Source organism: Cynara cardunculus (genome assembly GCF_001531365.2).
Source record: "Cynara cardunculus var. scolymus isolate 2C chromosome LG 8, CcrdV1, whole genome shotgun sequence".
In the NCBI taxonomy this organism is placed as follows: Eukaryota; Viridiplantae; Streptophyta; class Magnoliopsida; order Asterales; family Asteraceae; genus Cynara; species Cynara cardunculus.
In genome coordinates, this window is record NC_037535.1 from 23,178,733 (window position 1) to 23,205,067 (window position 26,335).

Sequence of the window (26,335 nt, forward strand, 5' to 3'; positions counted from 1 at the left end):
CATTTATCCGGGGACGGACCCAGCTATGTGGTATAGGTTGACGTGCCACCGTATTATTTTTCCGTCGAAGGGTAAAAAAAAATAGAATCGTGAACGGTGCAACCGTATTAATTTGTTGTGTGCCACCATTTGTATTTTGAAACTACAGTGAGAACAAGTTTTATTTGGTAGAGTTGATTTGCAAGGCTTTCATTCCACCCAGACCCAAGTTTGAATCCTGTTAGTATCATTTTTTTTTTGAAAGGGTATCCGAGCCAAAGCTCGACTAATCCCCGGCACTTCCAGGGCTAAAACACGCCCCTTGGTAAATGTCGCACAGGATGTGCGAAGAGGGATTCGAACCCGGGTTCAGCACTATGAACTGCCCAGGCACTAACCACTCCACCACAACACTGATTGACTAGTATCATTTTCTTAATCAAATGGTGCCATCATTTGAAAAAAATTCATATATTTGTTTCTTATAGTCAAACAATGCCATCTTTTGAAAAAAAATTCCCTGTATTTTTTTCTTATGGTCAAATGGTGCCACTATTTGAAAGAAATTATGGGTCCGTCCCTGCATTTATCAGGTTCAATAAGCATACCATATAATGCTTATTTGTTACACTAATCGATCTTTAAAAAAAATCCTTCATTACATTAAATAATAATTAAGACAAACTTCATAACATTTCGATGAATTTTACCTATAGAAAAAAAAACAAAAACGTTGAAACACGAAAAATTCTATGTTCTTTCAATCTACATCGCCACAGTGAAATCGATTCCTGGGGCCAGTATATGGATTCCCTCTTGTGATTAGTGGGTAAGTTTCGTTGTATTTTGTTGATTTAACGAAATCCGTTAGTTCAACTGATCGATTGATTCGTATGTTTCCCTTTTTGGCAATCCTCTAAGCTCGGATGTTGAGCATTGGCTATTGTATTGTTAGTTAGCTTGTCATCAACTCATCGTGATTCATGAGATGTAGACGTATTTTGGGAATTCTATGCAAACAGTAGTCAAATGACACGACTTTTGATGTTTTGGGTTTCAAACTCATAAATTGGATCGCTCTGATAAACCTTTTCTTTATGATGTTCTTTATTTATTTATATAGAGGTATTCATAAACTTTATAAACATAATCATTTATGGTAGTTAAGACTGTCAACCATTTACCAGCAACTAAGGGAACATATTACGTAGCTCATATAGATACGTTTCGTTCTTTAAAAATCATTTAAGGGGTTGTTTGTTTACCTCTTAATAGCTCCACTAAGAAGTTAATCTTGTTTGACAAAAATAAAAACTGTCTTTTAATGGTTTTAACACCCTCTGAATGATATTGTATTCTGGGTCCCCCTTTAACCATTCAATGCACTAATTTCATTGTAAACAATTACCGAACAATTATGCTTCATTTTGCACTATATCATGAGAGCCTCTTAATCATTCTGACAACTTAATCATTTTGCATCAAATCATTCAGCAACGGCCAAACAACCCCTTACCTAAATTTAAACCCTATGTGGGCAAATTGCATAAATAATCTACTTTAGTTCAATTTATCTGTCTAAAAAGTGAGAACATATCGAAAACATATTTAAAATTCTATACTTTGAAAAATGTCTAGTTTTCTGTACTATGTTAGCGTGTATGTTAAACTTAAGGCCCTTAACAAACACTTACCGACTATGCTCTTACTAGGTGATGCTATCTATATTTGTCATCCAGACTCGACAATGTAAGTGATATCTGGTAAACACTTACCGAGTAAGTGTTTACCAACAATCCTACCTAGTAAGTGAGAGAAAAGACTTTTACCCGGTAAATACTTACCGGGTAAAATACTTTTACCAACAATCCAGTTTGATGTCCAAAAATGTTATCCCTTAAGGTAAGTGAGGATGGTAACTTTTATCGATAAACACTTATACAGTAAGCATTTGATAACGAACCCTAGTGTTTTTTTTTAGAATACAAATTAAATTATAGATCCTTTAACAGACATTTCATAAACCATTTTTAAATTAAACCATATATATTTAACAAAATAAAAAAATGTGCATTTACTTATTAACAAGAATTAAACCATTTAATCAATTATAAATTTAATTTATTAAATGTGTAATCTCACAAACATATGTGAACATAATTGCTGAACGGTATTTATGTAAAAGATAATATGCATTCAATGACATCGTTTACAAACAGTAGATTTCATACATGTTCAATTGTGTTCATAATTGCCACAAGTGTATATATTTGTTCAATTTGTGTTTATAATTGCATAAGTGTTCACACGTATGTTCAATTTTTGTCTATAATTGCCACAAATGTTCACATATATGTTCAATTTTTGTTCATATATGTCAATTTGTGTTCATAATTACCAAGACACTCGTTTTAATTATTTACTTCACTTTCCGATCTCGAACTCCGATTGTCACCATAAACAATTTTAATCTTCTCAATGTTGTCGTGTTGTTTTCAAATGTCTTTATCCATAATTGCTTGAATTATAACAAACACTTTACTAGCGGATCTCTTCCACCAATCACAGATTTATAAATATTAAAAATGGAAAATCATATTAGAAATACGAAAAAATCATGGAATTTTATGGATTTTATAACTCTCGGTTAATAATATAGGAGTTACAAAAAAAAATACACATATACTCTTAACATTCAATTCTTAGATAGTGAAGAACCTAATACCAAGATGGACTGTAATTGGTCTAAATTGTTTATAAAGTTAACATAATAATTTGGATTAACATTTGAACTAAGCTATATATATATATATATATATATACTAGAAAAAAAGGAGTATCTCACCATGTTTTATGCAAGTATGAGCACTTTTATCCAAGTGCTTAAAAAGACGACATCTTTATAGAATCTGCTAAGTGCATGTAAATTGATATATACTTCATTTTGCATGCTTTGTTGAAATAACGTTATCGCTATGATTAATCCATTATATTTATTAAGTTGTTGGACTTACGTAAAAACATTATCATTGTCTTTCATAAACTGACGAAACATATATAATCAGTAATGTAAAACCCTGACTTTCAAATTCACGAATAGACGTTCACAAGTCTTCCTAAGAACATAACATTAAACCCTGAACATTACTTCTATATAAAAAAGTTACAAATCGCCACTTTTTAACGTCATCGGTCTTAAATGTCAACATTATCAAAATAAAGAACGAAATACAACGGCTAATGGGTGCATTGTTTGTACTTCAACTTCTAAATGAATAAATAATTATAAATATTCGGACGTTTGTCAGTTTATAAAAACAAACCTCTTTATTGGTTCAAATTGTTAATTTTGATGAGTAATTCTAATGATTGCAAGTATTATGTGGAGTGTATGAAATACGCTTTAAGGATAAACGAGAACAATGTATTTTGACAATAAGTAATGGTACCAAAAGGCTTTTGGCCTAGCGGTATCATAACCCTTGGCCTTCTAGGAGGTTAGAGGTTCAAACCTCACCATAGGTAATGAGGGTGTGTAAGTTTATTTGTTGCATTTGCCGTATATAAATATTATATACTTCAAAAAAAAAGTAATGGTTTCAGTTTCTAAACCAACACCTTTCTATTCGAAAACTTTCACAACTTGGCAAAATATACCCCTATACATCATTTTTTGATACTTTACACCCCAAACAAAATAAAATACTTTTCTATTTAAAAAAACGTATTTCTATAGTTATTACAAAAAGTAGGATAATACTTATACGTGTATTTTTATTTATGATTGTTTCAAAGTAAATAACCAGATTCTTAAGTTTACTTTTAATTAATGCACAAGTATTTAAGAGTTGTGAAAAGAGAAATAAAGTAAGGGTAAAGATGTCATTTGGTTAACAAAAAAAATGTAATAATTATGCATGTTTTGAAATGTTTGTCATTTTATTGTGGACACTTATTTTGGTTTTACTAGAACAATACTCGCAAAATGCAGCGATACATCTCCATTTTAATGTTTTATTTTATTTATTTTTGTCTCAATCGATGTTATAATACGGTTTATGTGGTTTTAAGAAAGCAATAATGTTTTTATTTTCAAATAAAATATAAATATGAAGATATCATGAAATTTAAAAAGAAAAATATTGATATTAGTATCAAAATAACCATTTAAAATTCTCTTTTTTTTAATATATTTTTAATTCATTTTTTTGGTTTAATAATATAAATTTTTATAAAGATAATAATTGAATATTTGTAGAACTCAATGAATAGATTTTTTATATTTAAAATAAAATGTTTATCTTCTATTTCATTATGTCTATATGTAGTTGGTTACACGATTTCAAAGATGAAGCTATAGTAAGTTGTACTTACGCACAATTTACTTGTAATCTTGAATTTTAAATAATATACATTAATAAACAGTACTTCATGCATAAAAAAATAGTTTCTAAGAGTTTTTGTCAAATATATTATAATATATAGTATAAATATGCACAATTGCCGATGAAAAATGACGTTTCCTATTTTTTTTTTTTATTGTTCTCTCTCACATAGATTGTGTATAATTGTGTGTGTGTATATATATATATATATATATTGTGTATGTATAACCATGGCGTTTTTTATTTAATACTAAAAATAAAAATGAAGGGGAACAAAATCTAAGGTTTTATAATTGGTTGAGTGGTGATCCAATATTTTGATGATCTTAAAAATAAAAAAATAAAGTCTATTTTATTTTAATATTTTTATAAATTAAAATTGTAAAAAGTCAAATGTTTGACCTACAAACTTCCCCCACCTTTCTTTCTTCCATACCACAATCTGTATTTCTCCTTCTCCTACAAATACCCAATCAATCCGCCATTAAAATGTGTTCTTCTTCTTCTTCCTCTTTCTCTGCAACTTTTCAACTCAACAATGGTGGCTCTCTCTAATCCCACAATCGAACAGTTCTTCGTCAAAACCTGTAAACCAGTCAACCCTTTGACTTTCCCTCCTTCAATTCCCCTCATTGACCTCTCGAAGCCTGAATCAAAACACCTTCTTGTCAAAGCTTGTCAAGATTTTGGATTCTTTAAAGTCGTTAATCATGGAGTTCCTACAAAATTCATCAATAAACTCGAATCGGAAGCCATTAAATTCTTCTCTTCTCCTCTTTCGGTGAAACAAAAAGCTGGCCCACCTTCACCTTTTGGCTATGGCAGCAAGAACATCGGTAAAAATGGCGATGTTGGTTGGGTTGAATATCTTCTCCTCAACCCAAATCCCGAATCCGATTACCACCAACTTCTTTCCATTTTTGAAGAACACCCAGATGATTTCCAGTATGAAATCACGAATAAAATTCAAATCTGTATCGAAATTGAGTCATTCTTTTTTGCTAAATTTGATCGGTTTTTTGTTGTTTGTTGTTGTTGCAGGTGTGTTGTTGATGATTATGTTGCAGAAGTGAAGAAGATGGCGTGTGAGATTCTTGAATTAATGGCGGATGAGTTGAAATTAGAGCCGAAGAATGTGTTGAGTAAGTTGTTAATGGATGAACAGAGTGACTCTGTTTTCAGGGTGAACTATTATCCGCCATGCCCAGAGCTTCAAGAACATGAAATCAATGGCAGGAACTTGATCGGATTCGGTGAACACACAGACCCGCAAATCATATCCGTTTTACGATCGAATAACACTTCTGGACTCGAGATTTCGTTAAGAGATGGGAGTTGGGTATCTGTTCCTCCTGATTCCGATTCTTTCTTCATCAATGTTGGTGACTCTTTACAGGTACATATCGGAAAAAAACCGAAACCATTTCCATCTTCGAGATCCATAATTCGGTTTCTTGATTTCTTACGACTTAAAAAAACCGAAACCATTTTTCTTCATGTTTATCGTAATCATAATCGCTCTCTGATAAAACATTGATCAGATCACATCAATGATTTGCAACGTTCAAAACCGTTAGAATTTGACCATTTCCATTTTTTTCTCAACGTACAATGAAATCTTCTTCTTGGCTTTTTTTTGGAAGCGTTACTAATCCCGACAAATTATACCCGCAAGAAATCAGTCTTACTGATAAACCCAGTAGACACAATTGTTGTGTACTCGAACCCTGAGTGAGTGGATGAGATATTCCACTACATCCCAGGACCTCAACCACTACAGTACAGATAAATCAAGCAGGTTCTACATATTCTTACATAATATAGAGCCAACGTCTACCAATCTAGACAATAATTTGTACTTGTTTAACCACAAGGGTGGTGCCTGATTGGTTTGAACTTGTCTCCAAAGGTCAAAAGTACCAGGAGATTTCGAGTTCAAATCCCAAGGAGAAATAAAAATCATCTTGCGGCACGGAGGTTCAAATGTGGTGACTCCGGGCTATCTGCAAAGCAGGTGGTCGCCTTCGGATTAGTCGGCTCGCCGGGTTAGATATCCAAGTTAATAAAAAAAAAAAAATCTGTAGTCGTGTAGTCCCTCTTGGGACTTTAAGACAATTTGTGCCCATCTAGTTTTCGTTCAGGAACATGTTAAAGTCTCACATCGCTAGATTTGAAACATTCTTCATGTTATACTTATAAAAATATCTGTTCTATTTTAAAGGTTATCTTTACCGAATAATTTAATGAGATTTCATATATATATATATATATATATATATATATATATATAGGGTCGGGTTCACGTGAGACCAAAGGTTTTTCGTGAGACCCGTAAGACCAATTTATGTTCATTGATCAACTTTATAANTATATATATATAGGGTCGGGTTCACGTGAGACCAAAGGTTTTTCGTGAGACCCGTAAGACCAATTTATGTTCATTGATCAACTTTATAATCTAATGATCTAATGGTCAAAATTGCAAGGTGGCAATTTTGTAAATATTGAGAAGTCTCGTGGCGTTTATGAATGTTCAGATCTGACGATTGTAAATCTAATCCAAGGGTTGAGAATTGGTCTTACGGGTCTCACGAAAAACCCTTGGTCTCACATGATCCCAAGTCTACATATATATATATATATATATATTTATATATGTAGACTTGGGATCATGTGAGACCAAGGGTTTTTCGTGAGACTCGTAAGACCAATTCTTAACTCTTGGATTATATCTACAATATGACAATCTAAACATTCATAAACGCTATGAGATTTCTCAATAATCACAAAATTGTCACCGTGCAACTTTAGACTATTAGATCATTAGCTTATAAAGTTGATCAATGAACATAAATTGGTCTTACGAGTTTCACGTAAACCCAACCCTATATATATACATATATGTATGTATGTATGAGTGACAGACATTGGAGAGAAGAGAAAAGGTCAAATGGCTCCTGTATATAGATTTGCCATCAATACAGCATCTTTACTTTCCATGTCTTAATCAATCCTTTTCCCAAGTTCTACAAGTCACTGTCTACCTACATTTCAAGACAAAAGAATATAACAATCATTAAGCACATATAACGATCATACAGACATCTGTAAAGCCCCGTATTCAGCACGGATTTCAATATATTCTAACGGAAACGAGTATCGAAAACCGTAACAGACGAGAGATGATGTGTTGACAGGTGATGACAAACGGAAGGTTCAAGAGCATAAAGCATAGGGTGGTGGCAAATAGCAAAGAGAGCAGGGTGTCAATGATATACTTTGGAGGACCACCATTGAATCAGACGATAGCTCCATTGCCATCACTCCTTCAAACAGACGAAGACAGCTTGTATAAGGAGTTTACTTGGTTTGAGTACAAAACTTATGCTTTCAATTCAGCTTTATCACATGATAGGTTGGGTGTTTTTGAAAAAATCCCTTCTAAAATTTGATTTTTATTCTTATTATTATTATTATATATAAAGGAAAAGGAATCGGGTTTCTGATCGATTTGGTTCTGATACAATTTCATGTTCTGTTGTTGTTGTTGTTGTTGTGGTGGTGGTGTGACGAGATCTCTGGTAATAGGTTAAGTGGTTGGTTCTCAAACGTCACAAAAACGAGGTCGAGGGGATTGTTTTTATGATGTGTAGAAGGATGTTGTGTAGGAAGGTGTGATCCCGATGCAAAAAAACGTACGGTGCATGTTATTTACGTCGTTTGTTGAAACTGTAAACGTTTTCGACTAGTGGACGGGATTTTATATAAGTTGATAACGCCCATGAGATTCAAACGGTGACAAATTGAAGTAAAGTTTTAAATCTAATTCACTCGACTAATTCTTAAGTAATCCGACTTGACGTCTTTTCGTTGACAATATCTGATTTTGCATCTTATGGTGTCTTTTTATTCTGCAAATATGATGATTAGTTTGTGATGATATGTAACACGGGTCCTTGTGGCTTTAGCCTATTAGATAAGAAGGTGAACTTTTTTGCAGAATAAATGAGATCTGGTGTTCAACTTCAGCCACCACCCAGTTGCCTGGACATACTATTTACCGACCCCATGATGGTTGTGAGACCAGTACAATGATGATAGTTAGCTGTTACATCATATGTGTAGCAGATGTTTACAAGGATAATGGATGTGAAGGGCACTGGACTGTAAAAAAAAACCTAAAAACCACATTGGATATGAAAGAAACTTTGTAATTTAGGTCATATTTTGAAATAATTATTCAATTAATTTCAAAAATATAAAAATACACTGAGAATGGTAAATTTGTATAATTGCAAAAGAAAATATTAGATATGTTGTTGTTTTATTTCTTTAAAAAATAAACATAAAAAGTATTAAAATGATTATTTTTTATTCTTAATTAAATATAAGTTTATCTTTTATTTTAATAAAAGGAAACCCCTTTAATTTTAATTTTTATTACCAAATAATATATATATATATATATTATAAATTATTTGACAAAAACTCTTAAATACCATTTTTTATGCATGAAGTACTCTTTATTGATACATATTACTTAAAATTCAAGATTACAAGTAAATGTTGCATAAGTACAACTTATTAAAGCTCTATGTTTGAATTCGTGTAACTAACTACGGATAAACATAATCAAATATAAGATAAACATCACATTTTAAAATATAAAAAATCTAAAATATAATTTGGATAATTACTGAGTTCTAACAGAATACCTAATTGTTATCTTTATAAAAAATTATATTATTAAACCTAAATTAAGTTACTTTGTTACGATAAATTAAATTATAATACAAATTTTGAATTAAAAAAGAAATACACAAATAAAAAAAATTAGATAGTTAATTTGATATTAATATTGATGTATTTTTTGCAAATTTTATATGATATTTTTAAATTTATATTTTATTTATTCAAAATCACATAAAATCGTATTATATAGACATAAATAAAAAATAAAACGAAACATTAAAATCGAAATGTGTCTCGATGCATTGCACAAGTACCTTTCTAGTATATTTAAAATAAAGATGGCTCAGTTAAGGATAATAGAAGGGCAATTGGTTTTATATTTTGAAATGTATTTTTTGGCTCATTCAACAGTTGAGGTTAGTTGTGGGACCCGAGGTCGAACCCGGGACCTACCTTGTATTTTAGCAACGTCACCAAACCATTTGCCAACTGAATTACATGTAGGGATGTAAATAACTCGAGTTTTTAACGAGCTATTCGAGTTCAAGTCAATCTTGAACACAAAATAACCATAACACCAATGTTCGACTTGACTCGTTCGGAAGCTCGATTAAACTTTACGAGTCGAATTGAGCCATTTGAGCATACACTTTTTTGAGCCAAACATGTTTATATGTTTACAAATTATATAATCAAAATATAAAAATCCTCGAGCTTGGGTAAATAAATGAGTTAATAATCTCGAATTCAAACTTGTAAACGCGTATCGTGCTCAAACTTTGAAAAATTATTCGAGCTTGAGCTCGAGTCCAAGTTTGAAAAAGTTAGGGGATGTTTACTACTTGCTGACCAGACTAACCCGGTCAGCAAATCTAACTTGGTCAACAGTGAGGCGTTTACCAAATCAATGATCTGATCGAAAATGACCGAGATGCTGATCGAAATCTTACCGAGCCAGCACCAAATTGATGCTTACCTGGGTCAGTTTCTTTGTTTCCCTCGTTGTCCTTCCCCTCATTTGGCAAAAAGCTTCTGATTCATGAGATTGTAGCACTCGGAGGTCAGTGATATGGTAAGAGCTCGCTTCTTGAAGCTCTTCTTGGATTCCGATCCAATGTGCGTGAGGTCGTAATGGGGACACGCAAGCCTCTTATACTCCTTATGGTTCATGATCCAACAACTTTTGATCCTACGTGTGTCGGTTTCAGGTTCAATTCATGTTTTACCCGACTCTACAGTTTTAAATCTATGAATGAATTTGTTTCAGCTTAATCTTAGGACTTAAGAGTTTTTGGAAATTGTTGACCATGGAGTGAATTTGTAGTTGATATTTTTGACAGTAACGTCAAGAGGAGGACTCCGAAGAATATGGCAGTCCTGCTGTATTAGCATCAACAATGGCAAACATAATTTCTCAAAACATAATTACAAATGAGGTTATAATGGTCATTTTATTGTTGGTAAGCATTTACCAAAAATATTGGGATAAAACACTCTTACCCGCACAACACTTACCCATGAGTCATGACAAAACTTACTAGGGTCAACACTTTTACCCGGACAACACTTACCCGATAAGAGTTGGTAAATAGTCCCTTACTCAAATTCGGGTCGCGCTCGAGCTGATATTATTTTTCAACCGAGCTCGAATAACCTGCTACTCACCTCGGTTTCGGCTCATTTACACCCCTACTACATGCATGATGCATGTAAGCAAATAGGTAATTTTCATGGGCCATGTAATTGGCAAATATGGGCCAATTGGGCAGCCCAATTAAATGGCCCATTTACAATATTTCTAATTCTATCATCATTTGCAAATTACTGGCTGCTTTCTTGGGGGATATACAGTTGGCAGCACTGCTCAGAACCCTAGATTTTCGCATCTTCTCCGACCGGCGATCTACATTCAACTAATAGAGAGAGAGAGAGAGGGATGTCAATGGAGAATCCTCCACAGAAAGAAGTTAATTCACTTTCGCTGACTTCACAGGACGGATCCTCCTCTTTAAATCCCTCGAATTCTTCCACACAGCAAGTTCCATCTCTAATTTACATGCATGCGATGATTTTTGTTACATATCCGACTTTTTGATTATGTTTTTAGCTTATTTTGAATGAGTTGCAACTAATTTGAACCTAATTTCACTGTGAATTGTTACTTTCACTTCGTATGCAATGAGCAATAACTTTGTTATGATAAACGTCAGGGTAATATTTATTGTTTTGAGATGCATTACTATTTGTGGCTGTGAATTTCCGCTAAAGGATGAAAACTTGTTTTACCATCGGGAAAGTATATTGTGTTTGGATTCATTTGATCAGCAAAAATTGAAGAGTATAAGAAGCAGTGTTTTCAAGAGGAGGGACTAGAATCGCTTTTTAGCTGCTATAAGGCATAAATGAAATAAATGGAAACAGAAGTAGGACGTAGAAATGTTTCCTGAGAATTTAAAGAAGTTGGATTTAGTAGTCTGGGAAAAATAGAATTATGAAAACAGTACATATTTGTTATTATTGGAACGTAGCTGTATATTGCCAATCATGTTTTACAGCTGTAGTAATTAAGGCTATTGAACTGAATAAGTTTGTGTTGTGCTTAGGATGAGCGTGGAGGAAAAATTTAGGATCGTGAGGAGTATTGGAGAAGAGTGCATCCAGGAGGAAGAACTCCTGAATCTTCTTACCAAGAAGCCCCAGCCAATTTGCTATGACGGTTTTGAACCCTCTGGCAGAATGCATATAGCTCAGGTATGTTAGCAGAAAGCTCAGTTTGGTTTCCCTTTTGAACAATTCACTGAGATTTTTGTATGTTCTTTTAAGCTTTCTATTAATGCAACCCATTTCAAGTCATTCTCATTATCCCATTTAGCACACTAAAAATGAGCTTTTGCTCAAGATCTTGGTAGAATTGAGTTGTAACTAGCCATAGATCATGATTAATGGATACGTGCATGAAACTATCCGGGAAGAGGGGTGGTCATGTGTATGCTCATAGAATTTCTGGAACAACCCAACCCGATGATCCAAATTCAATTTTGATTGCTATAGATCTTAAAACTTAAATATTGCCTTTGCATTGATGTTTATAGAGAGAGTCTTATATTTTATGTTATAGGAATATCTAACAAAACCACATTTTCCATGATTCATATCAAATGAACCGAAACATGAGGACTGTTTACTCCTATAAAGAAGGTGAATTTGTTATTTGATTTCCTATTAAAGACATAAGAAGTGAGGATTCAAAAACCGGTGGGGAGATATTATAGAAAAAGTTAAAATTTCAGTTAGCTCATTTGTTTGGAGACAATATTAGATGTTAGTTTGACTATTTAATATGTTGTAGATGGAGTATGTTGCCTTTCATAACACGTAAGATTAGAAGATACAGCTTTACCTCATTTAAAAGTCACTTTCGGTTAGGTGTATTTTCCTACCAATGCAATAACCGATGCCCATATTAATTTTTTTAGTAAGCTGCTTATATGTTTCTGTTGGTGTTGTGTTTTGTGTTTCTTGCTAAACAGGGTGTTATGAAGACGATTAATGTTAATAAGCTGACTTCTGCTGGTTGCAAAGTAAAAATTTGGATAGCAGATTGGTTTGCTCAATTAAACAACAAAATGGGTGGAGATTTGAACAAAATCCAAACTGTTGGACGTTACTTGATTGAGATCTGGAAAGCCGCAGGGATGAATTTGGAAGGAGATAAAGTAGAGTTTCTTTGGTCCTCTGAGGAAATTAATTCAAGAGCACATGAGTACTGGCCTCTCGTAATGGATATTGCTCGAAGAAACAAGCTTCCTAGGATTATGAGGTTGGTGGATCCATGGATATGAATTTATTTACAATGTTGAATTCTAATGTTATGAAGCAGCTCTCTTATCATTCCATTATCAATCGTTTTAGGTGCTGTCAGATTATGGGCCGGAATGAGCAGGATGAGTTGACTGCTGCCCAGATATTCTACCCATGCATGCAATGTGCAGATATATTTTTCCTTAAGGTTCTTGTTTAATCTTTTTTTATATCCAAGGGGCTGTTTCGTTGATTTTCCATCAAGTCCTGTATAGATAAAATTGTATGTGTTACTAATCCGTCCGTATAGGTTGGGAAGGTTTTTTCATAGATGGAAGGAGCGTGTTTTTTTTAATTGGTAGGAGCAGGTTTGGAATTTTTTTGGCTTTCTGCATAAAGCTCTCCCCCAAGAAGCTTACTGAATAAGCCACTTTATATCATTAAGCCAGTATCAAACAGTCATTTATAGCTAACCAAATAAGCTGTGAGTCTCATTAAGCTGCGAATAAACAGGCCCTAAAACAAACATGACCAGCTTTATATCTAACACATATTAGACATGACCTCATGGTCACATACAAACATGTCCGTTGATCATAGGGAGTTGTCTTTTGTCATACTCTTTAACAATTTCTCATTTAATCCATTCACAACTGACTTAATCATTATTATATGATTTTCTATTGTTTTTTGCTAAGAAGACTTCTGGTTTATGATTCTATTTACATTGGTGCCTATTTAATGAATCAAAAAACAATTTTGTTCATTGGAATAGGCTGACATCTGTCAATTAGGCATGGATCAACGTAAAGTAAACGTTCTTGCAAGGGAGTACTGTGATGACATCAAAAGGAAAAACAAGCCTATCATATTGTCTCATCGTAAGACCCAAAATTCTAACTTATTCTTATTTTTTATCATTGCTTAACTAACATGGTGGTTGTTCCGTGCTTTTGCTATGAAGACATGCTTCCCGGTCTGTTGCAAGGACAAGAGAAGATGTCAAAATCTGATTCTTCTTCAGCCGTCTTTATGGAGGATGAGGAGGTATGATCTTCCCAACCCCCAATTTTCCATAAACCCTAAACCTTTCTTGGCTCTTTAGTAATAACCTTTGCTGTTAAAATTTGTAAAAGCTATGATGGAAGAAGTATAAAGATTTTTCTTTTGATTGATGCTTAAACTTCTTGAATTTTGCTCATATGCTATCAACCGTTTGTGGGTGGTGATGCTACAGGCTGAGGTTAATCTGAAGATAAAGAAAGCGTACTGTCCGCCCAATATTGTTGACGGGAATCCATGCCTCGAGTACATCAAATACATTGTATTCCCTTGGTTTAATGAGTTCAAGATTGAAAGGAAAGAGGAAAACGGAGGTGAAAAGTGAGTTTTTGACTGCTACAAACATGATTCTTGGGCCTCCAAAAGCTTCTCATTTGAAACTTGATTAATGGCATTTCCACTGATACTTGTCTTCTTGATTATTCTCTTCAAATCAGGATCTTTACCAGTTATGAAGAATTAATTGCTGATTATGCAAAAGGAGATCTGCATCCTGCTGATTTAAAACCTGCGCTATCAAAAGCTTTAAATAGGATTTTGCAGGTATATAGTTTTCAACTTTTTAAATAAATGCTCCACACCCTCATAGTAACTAAGGATACGTTTGCTATTTGCTACGTGGGACATGACAGAACAAAACAAAAACTTGTCGTCCCATGTTTGGCCCGATATTAGAATTGGATAGGACGGGACTGAGTGGGACAAAAATGCAATTTTTTTTGTCCCACCAAAATAGGTGGAACAAAAATCAGGGAATTGGGACAAGATTTATAAATTGTTACCCGCCTACCTCACTCGCCTGTCCGTGCACCAAATGCACCCCCAACAGAATTCACATACTCCTGTGAGTGCATTGTGTTAGGGACTGTTTGGTTGGTTTTCCATCAAGTCTTGTATGGATAAAGTTGTCTGTGTGGATTAATCTTGTATGTATAGAATATAGATTGAGAAGGTTTTGTTTTAGAGGGTTTCTTCATGGGTAGAAGGGCGTGTTTTTGTAATTTGGAGGAACAAGTTTGGAAAAAAACTTGGCTTTATGTATAAAGCTCCCCCTTGAAGCTTACTATACGATTAAGCCGATACCAAACAGTCATGTATAGCTGACCGAATAAGCTGCGAGTCCCATTAAGCTCGTTAAGCTGCTAATAAACAGACCCTTAGTGTTGTGTTCTTTAATACACATGTCAAAGATGCCACATGGAATATCTCACAGAAATGGTTGACATTATGAATCTGGGATTTGTTGGTTTTTATTTCATTATAGAATATTGATTGTACATAAAACATATTGTCTACTCTCAACACGATCTACCTGTCTGTTGCAGCCTGTTCGTGATCATTTCAAAAACGATGAGAATGCTAAGGCTCTACTGAAGAGGGTTAAGGTAAACGCATCCTTCCATTGCCAAAAGTTCGGATTCAAGAACATAACTTTGAAGCATATAATATTTATATACTGCAAAATTCACACACACACAGACATATCTTTGACGAAGTTTGAACCCTTGACCTCCAAGAAGGTTGGGATCTACTGTAACTTGCGTATTTATGGTTGATGCAGGGTTTCAAAGTTACGAGATGATGAACGTGTTTTGGTCAAATTGTCATGATGAAATAGATGGAAGTGAGATTTTTTGATGAACGCAGTTTTTTTTGGGAAAATTCTTGCAATTGTATAACATCCATATTTATATATATTGCTCGAGTCTCTTGGATATGAAAGTTTGATTACCGTTCATATTCTGTATTTAGGACTTGTTTGTTAGCAACTTAATGTGACTTACAACTTATTCAATCAGCTATACATGATTGTTTGGTAGTGGCTTAATGATATAGAAAAGGAGAAAAGTAAAAAAAAAAAAAAAACTCGAAACTTTTTTAAGAGTGAGAATTAAACTGTTTCACCCCCTGCAAATCTCCGAGAGTTGCAGTGCGGTTGGAACCGTTTTCTATTTTAGTGTTTTGAAGGTTAGCGTGCGTTGAAGTTGGTCTTATGTACACCGACAAATCCCATGGGACCACAAAAAGCGAACCTCTATAACCACAAAGGCTTTAGCCACGTCTAGACTCGAACTAACAAAAAAAATAAAACTTCACTTAAACCACAATCCAAGAAATCTTGAATCCTTAGATGTTTGTTCTTTTATACGCATACTTGAGCTCTCACATTCTGCTTCTAATATCAAGAAAATATTAAACATAACATACATCATCATCATTCTAACATCATCAATCTACATTGACAAATAACCTTCAAACTTGCAACCAAAACACCATTCAAACAACCCATTCCAATTCCATTTCCATTTCCATTTTCAATTCCAATTCCAGTCCCTTATTTCTGTCCCTTCTTTTTCCACAAATCACCAAACATTCTAATCCCCTTTCTTTTCCCATCTTCACATTCATCTCCCAATCCTCCTGGTGATCCCACAAATCCACCATACCCATCATACACACCACCATAATGCTTATCCATCGATCCACACCTCTCCGATACCCGTCTCCCCTCGTTCACCTCCACCCCACCGGATAAAATTGCCGCCGCTGCATCTGCCGCCTTCCGCCACTGCTCCGTCTGCACTCTCAGCTTCTTCATCTCTGTTTCCAATGCCTCTTTTGCCCCTTCAACCTCTTTCAGCTTCTTGTTTAACTCATTCCCATCTTTTTTACTCCTTTTCAACTCTTCTTCGACATGGTTCAACTTCGAATTCGTCTTCTCTTCTTTCGCTTTGCCACTAGAAATCTGCACATTGGCTTCACTCAGTTGATGTTTTAGATTCTTGTTTTCTTGACTGAATGCGAGTAGTTCGTTGTCTTTCTCTTCGATTTTCGATTTCAGTGAGCTTATCTCTTCGTTCTTGGACGCCATGGCTGCTTCAAAATGGAGCTTTTCTGGTGATTCAACCACCACCGATGATTTCAAGCTCACCGTCTCAATTGGGACTTCAAAAACATCGGTTTCCTTCTGGATTTCATCTGGGGTTTCGTGATCTTGACTCATTTCCTTGTTCGAATCATGTGCTTCGCTTGGTGAAGAACGAAAATCTTGAACCGGCTCCGGCTCGGAAATGGCTGGCTTGGTGTTTGTCGTTGTAGTCCTTTTCTCTAGTTCCTTTTGAGCTTCTTTCTTTGCAGCTTCGGCTGAAGCCAACTGATCTTTAAGAATCTTGAGCTCACCTTGAGCTTGCTCAAGTTGAGTCTCCAACCCTGCGATACGAGTTCCCAGCTTCTTTTGGTTCAGCGGCTCGCTTCTTGGTGACCGCCGGTCACCGAGCTTCGGACTGCGGTCCGTAATCGGACGGTGGTGCGGTGGATCAGAGTCGGAGCTCGATGTTCGCAGAGGAGCAGGGCCTCTGGTTGATACCCTTTGAGGCATTTCTGAACCCCTGTGTTCATTCATTCACACATATATATATATATATACATACATAATATATATATATCAAATTAGCATCAAAATTCTTAAATCTAATGAATTGAATTGAAGTTTCAAGAAAAGAAGATGATGAATGTAGCTTCTAACCTTACTCTTGGCATTTATAGGGTTGAATGCGATATGAACACAAAGGTTTCTTGCAGATCTTGATCTTGCAATCTTTAATGCTGAAATGTTGATCAAAACCAGAGTTAGCTTCAAGAACAGTTTTGGTTTTTCCTTTTTACAGTCATGCAATTGAAGAGACACACAAAAAAGGAAGAAAACCTAGAAAAGATGAACCCATGAAAAAAGTGTAAAAAAGGTGAAAGCTTTATGGTTGTGTTTTGCAAAGAAAACAAGACCCACAAATCTAGAGAGCAAACCCATGTGTTGAAATCTGAAAAGGGAAAGAGAAAGGAGGAAACCATGCTCACCATGAAGATGGAATTGAGAGTGAGATCTGGGTTTGAAGAGTAATGAGGGTTGGTGATGTGTGAAGAATGGATGGGTGGTGTTTGTTTACCTTGGGAGGGCGGTGAGGCACCACTGCCAACAAGAAGCCTTGAAGAGAGTGAGAGAAAACAGTTTGAAGTTTGAATTAAAGTGAGATATGTGTGAGAGAGAGAGTATATGAACAGGTTGATGGTAGAGAGAGAGAGAGAGGGGGGAGAGAGAGAGAGAGAGAGAGGGAGAGGGGGGAGAGAGAGAGAGAGAGAAGGAGAGAGAGAGAGAGAGAATCTGAAGGGGGAAGGTGACAAGAAAGTAATATTTGAATGAGGGAAAGAGACATGTAAATGTGTACATTAACCATTTTCCTCTTGGAAATCACATTTCTTTTAACTTAATTAAATTATTGTTTGACTCTATTAATACAAATTAAATTATTTTTAATCATTCCCAAAAATAGTTATAACTATTGTTCACTAAAAATAAGCTAACTTTTTTTTATATATGTTTAGATGTATATATGTAATTATTATTTAAACTAAAAAATAATACATTTTTTTCTAAAATTTGCTTAATAAATTCAAATATTATAATATATATATATATTAATTTAAAATTCTTTTAATTAATATATTATAATTTTAATTTTTTTTTATCATCTTTTCATATTATTGAAGATTTGTTTCAATTATATTTTGAAATTTTATAATGGATTAATTTTTCAAGATACCACTTTTGGTCATTTTACATTCTTATCAACTAGTTTTGTCAAATATGATTTATTTATCAGCTAACTTATCAACTACTAACTAGTTTATCAATCATCAGTCACCTTATCAGCTAGTTTATCAGTCATCAGTCACCTTATCAGCTAGTTTGCCATATATCCTCAACAAATTTGCTACAGTGAGAAATCTTAGAAAAGGAAGTGGTCCATAGATTTTTGGTGAAATTGTGCTTCAAACACATTAAATATATCTTCAAAATAAATAAACAATAAGAATATAACATTTTTCATATTTTTAATAGTGACCTAAATCGTTGGTTCTCTAACACCCTCCTCAACTTTTCAAACTGTTGTATGCTCGTTTATACCAAGTAAATATACCGACATTCAGTTTGTTACTTAAGTTCTCTATCTCGTAATGAAAATGTTTCTATCACAAGTTTGTGTCATTGAAATTGTCTACAGATGTTATGTCCATCTTTAGTTACTCAGTTCTCGTACCCTCAACAATCATTCTTCCTACTATCGTCACTGATACTGTTATCGATATTCTACAAACATGTTCAAACCACCATCATCTTCTTTATCTCGTTTTATCCATGATGCGCGTAGCTCTAAATTTTATCTGAAGTATAAGTTGTACTCTGTATCTACGTAAGTAATCAAATAAGCATTCTTGTTATGGATCGATTTATCTTATCTGTACATCAATTCATGATATATTTGTGGTGATTTTCAGTAAAGGGATATGATCAAGTTTAAACTGTTCCTCTGGATGGCGGATGCAAAATAACGCTAGTTAGTCAGTTTTGCATATAGTATCTGCATTTATGGTCTCACATTGATAGTTATTAACTTCAACACAATTGTTGTTTCTGTACGCCGCCAATGATTACAGTCATCCGATTAGACCATTTCATTAAATGTATTGGGTGTTGGCATGTTCTTTGATATCAGTTCAGATCATTACTTGAACTGCTTCTTTCATTGGTCTTGCTCTCACTCCTTGTAATTTTACACATCTTTATCAACTGTTATTGATTGTTTTTATAATACACATATACATATATATATATATATATATACACATCAATGTGTGTGTGTATATATATATATATATATATATATGTAGGGTATATTTCAGATGCAATCATGTTCATTTGTACAACCAATACAACCCAATCAATTGAGATATTTATGAAAATGATGAGAGTTCATTTACTATAATTTGAATGTTTATGGAAGATGACTAGAGTTCATTAATTATGATTAATACATTATCTTAGGAAACAACCAAAACCTGTATGAAATCACATATTCATCAAATGAAACAGACGGTTGAGATTGAATTGTATTGGTTATACAAATGTAAAAAGTTGCATAATAACTGTATATGTTTGTAAATATATAGTGGTGAAAAGAAAGTGTCATCGTTGCAAATGATTGTTAGTGGTCAGGCAGAAGCAAGTAACCTTAACTAAAACGTTGCCATAAAAAATATTTGAATTATTTTGAAACAAATAAAAAAATTATAATAAAATTTATTACAATAAATAAGATATAATTAATTTTTGTTAAATTTAATTATTTAATTAATAATAAATATTTTATTTAATTCATAAATCAGTCAAATATTGAAAACCTTTACATTTATTCTAGTTTGACCAAATAAATATAACGTAAATGCTTTTTAATAATAAAAAGAAGTATAAATATTAATTAAAAAAGTGAATAACACTTATAGGTATGATTTTTTACATTAAAATTTGTGAAAGAAATTATCATTATTACTGTAATTACATAAAAAACAATTAAAAAAATCAAATTAATGGAATAATATGTATTTTTTTTCAAAATAAATATAACATCTGATTATTGTATTATTTGATTAAAAATATCTGATAACGATAATTATTCTTAAAAAAATGACAAATCAGTAACCATCAATAATTCGATATCTTAATAATTATTAAAATTTAGTGAATTTATTTGTAAAAAAACATATAATCATTATTTTTAAAGGTTGAAATTAATGATTGTATTTATTTAAATTATAATAACTTGTGTTCTTAATTGCTATAAGTGTTCACATATATGTTTAATTTGTGTTTATAATTATCACAATGTTTCATATATGTTTAATTTGTGTTCATAATTGCCACAAATGTTCACATTTACGTTCATAATTGTCATACGTGTTCATATATGACAAAATTTGTGTTCATACGAGTGTATACATGTCAATTTGTGTTCATAACTACCAATACACTCGCTTTGATTATTTATTTTAATTCCCGATCTCGAACTCCTACTGTCATCATATACAATTTTAACATTTTCAATGTTGTCGTGTTGTTTTCCAATGTCTTTATCCATAATTGTTTGAACGATTACAAACACTTTACTAGCGGATCTCCTCCACCAATCACAAATTTATAAATATTAAAAATGGAAGATCAATATTAAAAAAATGAAAAAAAAATCACAAGATCAATATTAAAAATGCAAAATTCATGGGATTTTATGAATCTTGTAACTCCCAATTAAAGAATATATGAGTTACAAAAAAAAAATTACCCATATACCCTTAACATTTAATTATTAGATAGTAAAGAACCTAATACTATGATAGATTGTGATTGGTATAAAAGGTTTACAAAGTTAACACAATAATTTAGGTTAACATTTGAACTAAGTTATCTCTCTCTCTCTCTCTCTCTCTCTCTCTCTCTATATATATATATATATATAATTTGAAAACTCTGTATTATGTGATAACCGTGACAATTTTTTTTCTTAAAATATTTAATGTATTGATGAACATATATTGTTTCATAATATGTTTGCTATATATATATATATATGCGGTTCACAATGTGAGACATTTTTACGTGTAGTTTTTATTTCACAGACAGACTAAAAAGATTCACATTGTGAACCAAATATATGTTAATTGATTTTTTTTAAATTAGTCTTAGATGAAGAAAAATCATATGAAATAGMACATGATCAACTAATTCTCAAGGCCATCACAATTTATGTGCAACCTTTCACGCGATCTTGGTGAGCTTGCCTTCAAACTGGTTTCGATATATAAAGGTCTCTGGGTTCGACAGAGTCAACTAATGGGGTCGTTTTAGCCACAATACTCTCGTAATCTTTCATTATTTTTGTGTAAACATGCATGTCGTTTGTGCTAAAAATCGCATGAAGACAATTTAAGGTTGGTTTGTGGAGTTTTTACAATTAAAGATCAGATTCTTCGAATTAAGCACGAGAAGCAATTAAATAATAAAAGAGACAGAGAAATTGGTGATGCGGAAAACCCCTTAACGAGGGGAAAGAATCATGGACGATAACAGTTACAGTTATAGATCGTGGATAACCACGTCGATCATGGAAAACAATGTGAAACAACGATTGCTCTCTTGAATCGTTCTTCGTACCTTCTGAATTGTTTTAACGCTCAGGTCTTTCGATATCTATCTGTGTTTTTCTTGTATTCTTATAGCCTTTTTATAGGTGCTTTGATTGAAGGTAACAGTCGGCTTTTATTGAGTTATTAATGGTTACCTTGATAAATTGATGAAGTAGATCTTGGTCGTAAATGTCTGAGACCTGCAATGAATATCAAAGGTAACAGATGTCGTGGTAGTGAACTCCGTCTTCTGATTTCATGAGAATGTTTGAAATGATTAAGTCATTGGACAATTTTTCAGAATAAATAAGTCATTGGACATTGCAAAATCTGTTAAATAACTCATTGGATTTTATAAAACCTGTTATATACATCTTTATAACCTATAAAACTGGTTAATGTGGTAAAGATTTAATTTTGACTTTTGAAAATCTGTTAGATACATTCTTATTGTAAGTTAAACTAACTCGTAAGATCATTTACATTTAATAATTCTATAAAAGATTTAATTTTAACCTTTTTATATATACTATATTATAAAGCATTTGACAAAAACTCTTAAAAACTAATTTTTATGCATGAAGTATTGTATATTGATACATATTACTTAAAATTTCAATATTACAAGTAAATTATGCACAAGTACAACTTATTAAAGCTTCATATTTGAATTCGTGTAACTAACTGCGGATAAACACAATCAAATAGAGAAAAATCAAGATGTATCTTGCTGCATTACGTGAATACCCTTTTAATTATTATTAAATGTATTAAAAGTTGACATTTAATTTAATATTTTTGTATTTATTTATTAAATATTAAATAATAATAATAATAATAATAATAATAATAATAATAATAATAATAATAATAATAATAATAATAGAGAAAAATAGAAAGTGATATGTTGTTGATGACAGTCTCTTTTCCTATGCTTTTTGCTTATTAGTGCTTCTGCTCTCTGCAATATCCATCTTTTCAAACATCATACCTTTTTTTCTTCATAATTTTAAAAATATTTAATTTATTATTATTATTTTAAATTTTATTTTCTATAAATTATTAAAAAATATTATTTTAAATAATGGTAAAGAAAAAGTGAAACAATATCATCAATCAACGAACCCTTTTTTCCACTTTTTATATCCTTTTTTTTATTTACTTCATAAAAAATTGTTTTTAAATTTTTTAATATATTAATTATAATTTAAAATGTTCGAAACTCAAGACTTCTTTGTTTATATATTCTTCCTACGCTTTTGATGCAATTTATAATAGTAAGAGGGAGAAAGTCCAATAAAACCTAAGAGGCGTTCTGTTCGTAGAATGTTTTTGATGGAATGGAAATTTGTTAAAGTAATTTGACTTTGAATGAATTTGAATGCAATATTGTCAGGTGTGACTACATGTTTAGTTGGTAGACATTATCATTACAAGTTTATGCATTATCATTCTTTTTTATGCAATAGGGCGTGGTTGAAGCTGTAAAAGACTTGGCACCATATGCAGAGCATAGGCAATGTGCAAGGCACATATATGCTAATTTTCGTAAAAGATTCAATGGTGTAGAGTGCAAAAACATTTTTGGGCAGCAACTACATCCACTTTTAAAGCAGGCTACTTGTCACACATAGTTTAAGATACTAAATCTTGATGCATATACTCACTTGATTGAAAAAGACTCTAATACATGGATAAAACTTGACAAAAGATACATTGTGATACCTAATCATATATAAGATGCATAGTGATACCACAATGTTACATCTTCGATCGACCACACAAACGACATCAATGTGATACCCAAGCACATATATGATACATTGTGATACCGTTGTAGTATCACCGGAGGACGGTGGCCGGAGAGAGAAGAGAGGAGGGAGGAAAGTTGTAAAATACCAAAAATATCCTTGCATTAAAATTTTAATTCAAAATTGCCAAAATTATAAATTTCCTAATTTATCTATTGATTTGTGGTTAATATTAGTTCTCACAGTTATCACAAACTAATTAGTTCTCATTTGATTAGGCCCCTATATATATATATACATATATATATATATATAGGGGCCCGTTCAAAGGAGAACTGGTTAGTTTGTGGTAACCGTGAGRTCYAATCTCAACCACAAATCAATAGATAAATTAGGAAATTTATAATTTTGGTAATATTTAATTAAAATTTTGATGTAAGGACATTTTAGGTATTTTCTCTCCTCTCTTCTCTCTCCGTCCCCGTCTTCCGGCCACCGTCCTCTGGTGATACCACAGTGTGATACTCAAGCACATATATATTGGATTGTGATACCACTGTGTTACATATTCGATCGACCGCACAAACGACCACAGTATGATACCCAATCACATGTATGATGCATTGTGATACCACTGTGGTATCACCGGAGGTCGGGGGACGGAGAGAGAAGAGAGGAGATAGGAGAGAGGAGAGAAAATACTTATATACTTAAACTTGTTCATTAGAATAAATAAAATTTTGTTAAACAATATTTATATTTTAAAAGTTAAAATATTATGAAAGATTGTTAAATTGAATTATCAAATAATTGTGAAAAAATGCACAACAAAATTGATATAATAAATCACAATATTTTTTTTGTTAACCATAATTAAGTAATTTTTAATAAAGATATTTAAAAAATATATATTTGAATAACAATTAACGTTAGAGTGGATCACATATTTGGTCCTTATAGTTCGCCTAACAACTGACTTGTCCCTCCCAACGGTTGCTAACTAATGGTGTTAACTTCAACGCACAAGAACCCTAACACCCAAACCGAGACGAAACCCGACAAAATACCGAGCCCCAAAAAAAACATAACCTGCAGCCAAAAGGGGGCCAGAGGCAAAGTTGCACAACTCAGATAAAGATTAAACATTGAAGTCGTGGTCATGAGAGCTTGAAGTCTTTAGCACCTTTCGAGATCCATTGGAACGACATAAGTTGAAGAAATAATCCAAATCACCGCCCTCCAAATAATCCTCTTTGAATTCGGGACAATGGAATCCGTGTACTCAAGATGGTCCTCAAAGGTAATTAAAGGAAAATAACTGACTTTATATTATTCAAACTCTGTGGATTTTGGATTTTATTTCTTAATTTACATAGCAATTGAACAAAAACGAAATAAACCAGACTTATGGGCCGTTTACCAAACGCTTACGACAAAATTAAGCATTATGACTTACTTACCAGGTAAGATTTTAATACACCAAAATGATATCAAATACAACAATTTATCCGGTAAGCGTTAACCATGGTAAAAGTCATCGCTCTTATTTACCGAATAATACTCTCGGCACTTGCCTTTGCTTTTACCAGGTAAGATTCATCATAATACTTATCATATTCATCCAGTAATGTAACATTACTTAATAAGCGCTTACCCAAGTAAACGTTTGGTAAACGAATCTTAGGATGTTTCAATTAAACATGAATTATTGAATTATATGATAAAACATAAGATTTAAAATATGTATTTAAAAATGGGGTTAAGAGTATATGTGAAAGAAACATGTGAGAGTTGATTTAATAATGGATTTGTGTTGCTTAATTTGTGAATAATAATTAAATTGTAGTAATTGATGATAGTTGACTCATGTCTCTATGTACAAAAATCCAGGCAATTAATGCTATATATATATATATATATATATATATATATATATCACATGCTTATAATTCACTCCATTCATCTCTTTTTAACAACTCCATTAAATACTTGTACTAATTTCTATGAAAAACTAAAGCAAAATTCATCAAATTTATTTTTAATCATTTTTTAAATTAAAATTTTATTTTAATTAAATTTTATGCAAATAATTACGTATTTGCATAAAGTCTATTTTCAGATTTAAAAAAAAAAACCGTTTTACATAAATTTTCATTAATAATAGCATACCCGTTTACGTAAATAGCTTTTTTCTTTTTAATTTGAATTTGAAAATGGACTTTATGCAAAATTTGTAAATTTTGGCTAAAAAGGGTTTGTGGCGTAACGGTATGTAAATCTTTGGCCTCCTAAAATGTCAGAAGTTCAAATTTCACCAAAGGTAATGAGGGTGTGTGAGTTTATTAATTATATTTGTCGTATGTAAGTATTATATCTATACTATATTATAAAACATTTGACAACAACTCTTAAAAACCATTTTTTATGCATTAAGTATTGTTTATTAATGCATATCACTTAAAACTCAAGATTACAAGTAGATTATGCGTAAGTACAACTTATTAAAACTTCATATATCAATTCGTGTAACTAACTACAAATAAACATAATCAAATACAAGATAAACATTTCATTTTAAATATTGAAAATCTAAATATAATTAAGATAATCATTGAGTTCTAACAGAATACCTAATTTTTATCTTTATAAAAT

The 26,335-nt window shown here is 32.4% G+C and overlaps 3 protein-coding genes across 3 annotated transcripts; 2 read left to right on the forward strand and 1 right to left on the reverse strand.

Annotated features, from left to right (window-relative positions):
* Positions 1 to 4,820: 4,820 nt before the first annotated feature.
* On the forward strand, positions 4,821 to 7,895 carry LOC112516479 (gibberellin 2-beta-dioxygenase 1-like). The gene is made up of 3 exons (XM_025123542.1): positions 4,821 to 5,309; positions 5,406 to 5,760; positions 7,562 to 7,895. The coding sequence occupies exons 1-3, from the start codon at positions 4,903 to 4,905 to the stop codon at positions 7,814 to 7,816; spliced, it is 1,017 nt and encodes a 338-aa protein (XP_024979310.1). The 5' UTR covers positions 4,821 to 4,902; the 3' UTR covers positions 7,817 to 7,895.
* A 2,966-nt stretch (positions 7,896 to 10,861) lies between these two features.
* LOC112516477 (tyrosine--tRNA ligase 1, cytoplasmic-like) lies at positions 10,862 to 15,720 on the forward strand. Its single transcript, XM_025123541.1, has 10 exons — positions 10,862 to 11,090; positions 11,660 to 11,807; positions 12,587 to 12,876; positions 12,969 to 13,065; positions 13,633 to 13,738; positions 13,822 to 13,904; positions 14,095 to 14,240; positions 14,357 to 14,462; positions 15,245 to 15,304; positions 15,481 to 15,720. Exons 1-10 carry the CDS (start codon positions 10,993 to 10,995, stop codon positions 15,499 to 15,501), a joined length of 1,155 nt encoding a protein of 384 aa, XP_024979309.1. The 5' UTR covers positions 10,862 to 10,992; the 3' UTR covers positions 15,502 to 15,720.
* Positions 15,721 to 16,005: 285 nt separating this feature from the next.
* Positions 16,006 to 17,912, reverse strand: LOC112517059 (interactor of constitutive active ROPs 4). Its single transcript, XM_025124370.1, has 3 exons — positions 17,775 to 17,912; positions 17,446 to 17,525; positions 16,006 to 17,308 (listed from the first exon to the last, which is right to left on the reverse strand). Exons 2-3 carry the CDS (start codon positions 17,457 to 17,459, stop codon positions 16,255 to 16,257), a joined length of 1,068 nt encoding a protein of 355 aa, XP_024980138.1. The 5' UTR covers positions 17,460 to 17,525; positions 17,775 to 17,912; the 3' UTR covers positions 16,006 to 16,254.
* Positions 17,913 to 26,335: the final 8,423 nt, after the last annotated feature.

Excerpts from the sequence above, each read along its gene's own strand:
- LOC112516477 (XM_025123541.1), top strand. The coding sequence starts at position 10,993 with ATGTCAATGGAGAATCCTCCACAGAAAGAAGTTAATTCACTTTCGCTG. Across the intron at positions 11,808-12,586 it reads GCAGAATGCATATAGCTCAG|GGTGTTATGAAGACGATTAA; the intron begins GTATGTTAGCAG and ends CTTGCTAAACAG. Across the intron at positions 13,066-13,632 it reads CAGATATATTTTTCCTTAAG|GCTGACATCTGTCAATTAGG; the intron begins GTTCTTGTTTAA and ends TCATTGGAATAG.
- LOC112516479 (XM_025123542.1), top strand. The coding sequence starts at position 4,903 with ATGGTGGCTCTCTCTAATCCCACAATCGAACAGTTCTTCGTCAAAACC. Across the intron at positions 5,310-5,405 it reads GAACACCCAGATGATTTCCA|GTGTGTTGTTGATGATTATG; the intron begins GTATGAAATCAC and ends TTGTTGTTGCAG. Across the intron at positions 5,761-7,561 it reads ATGTTGGTGACTCTTTACAG|GTGATGACAAACGGAAGGTT; the intron begins GTACATATCGGA and ends ATGTGTTGACAG.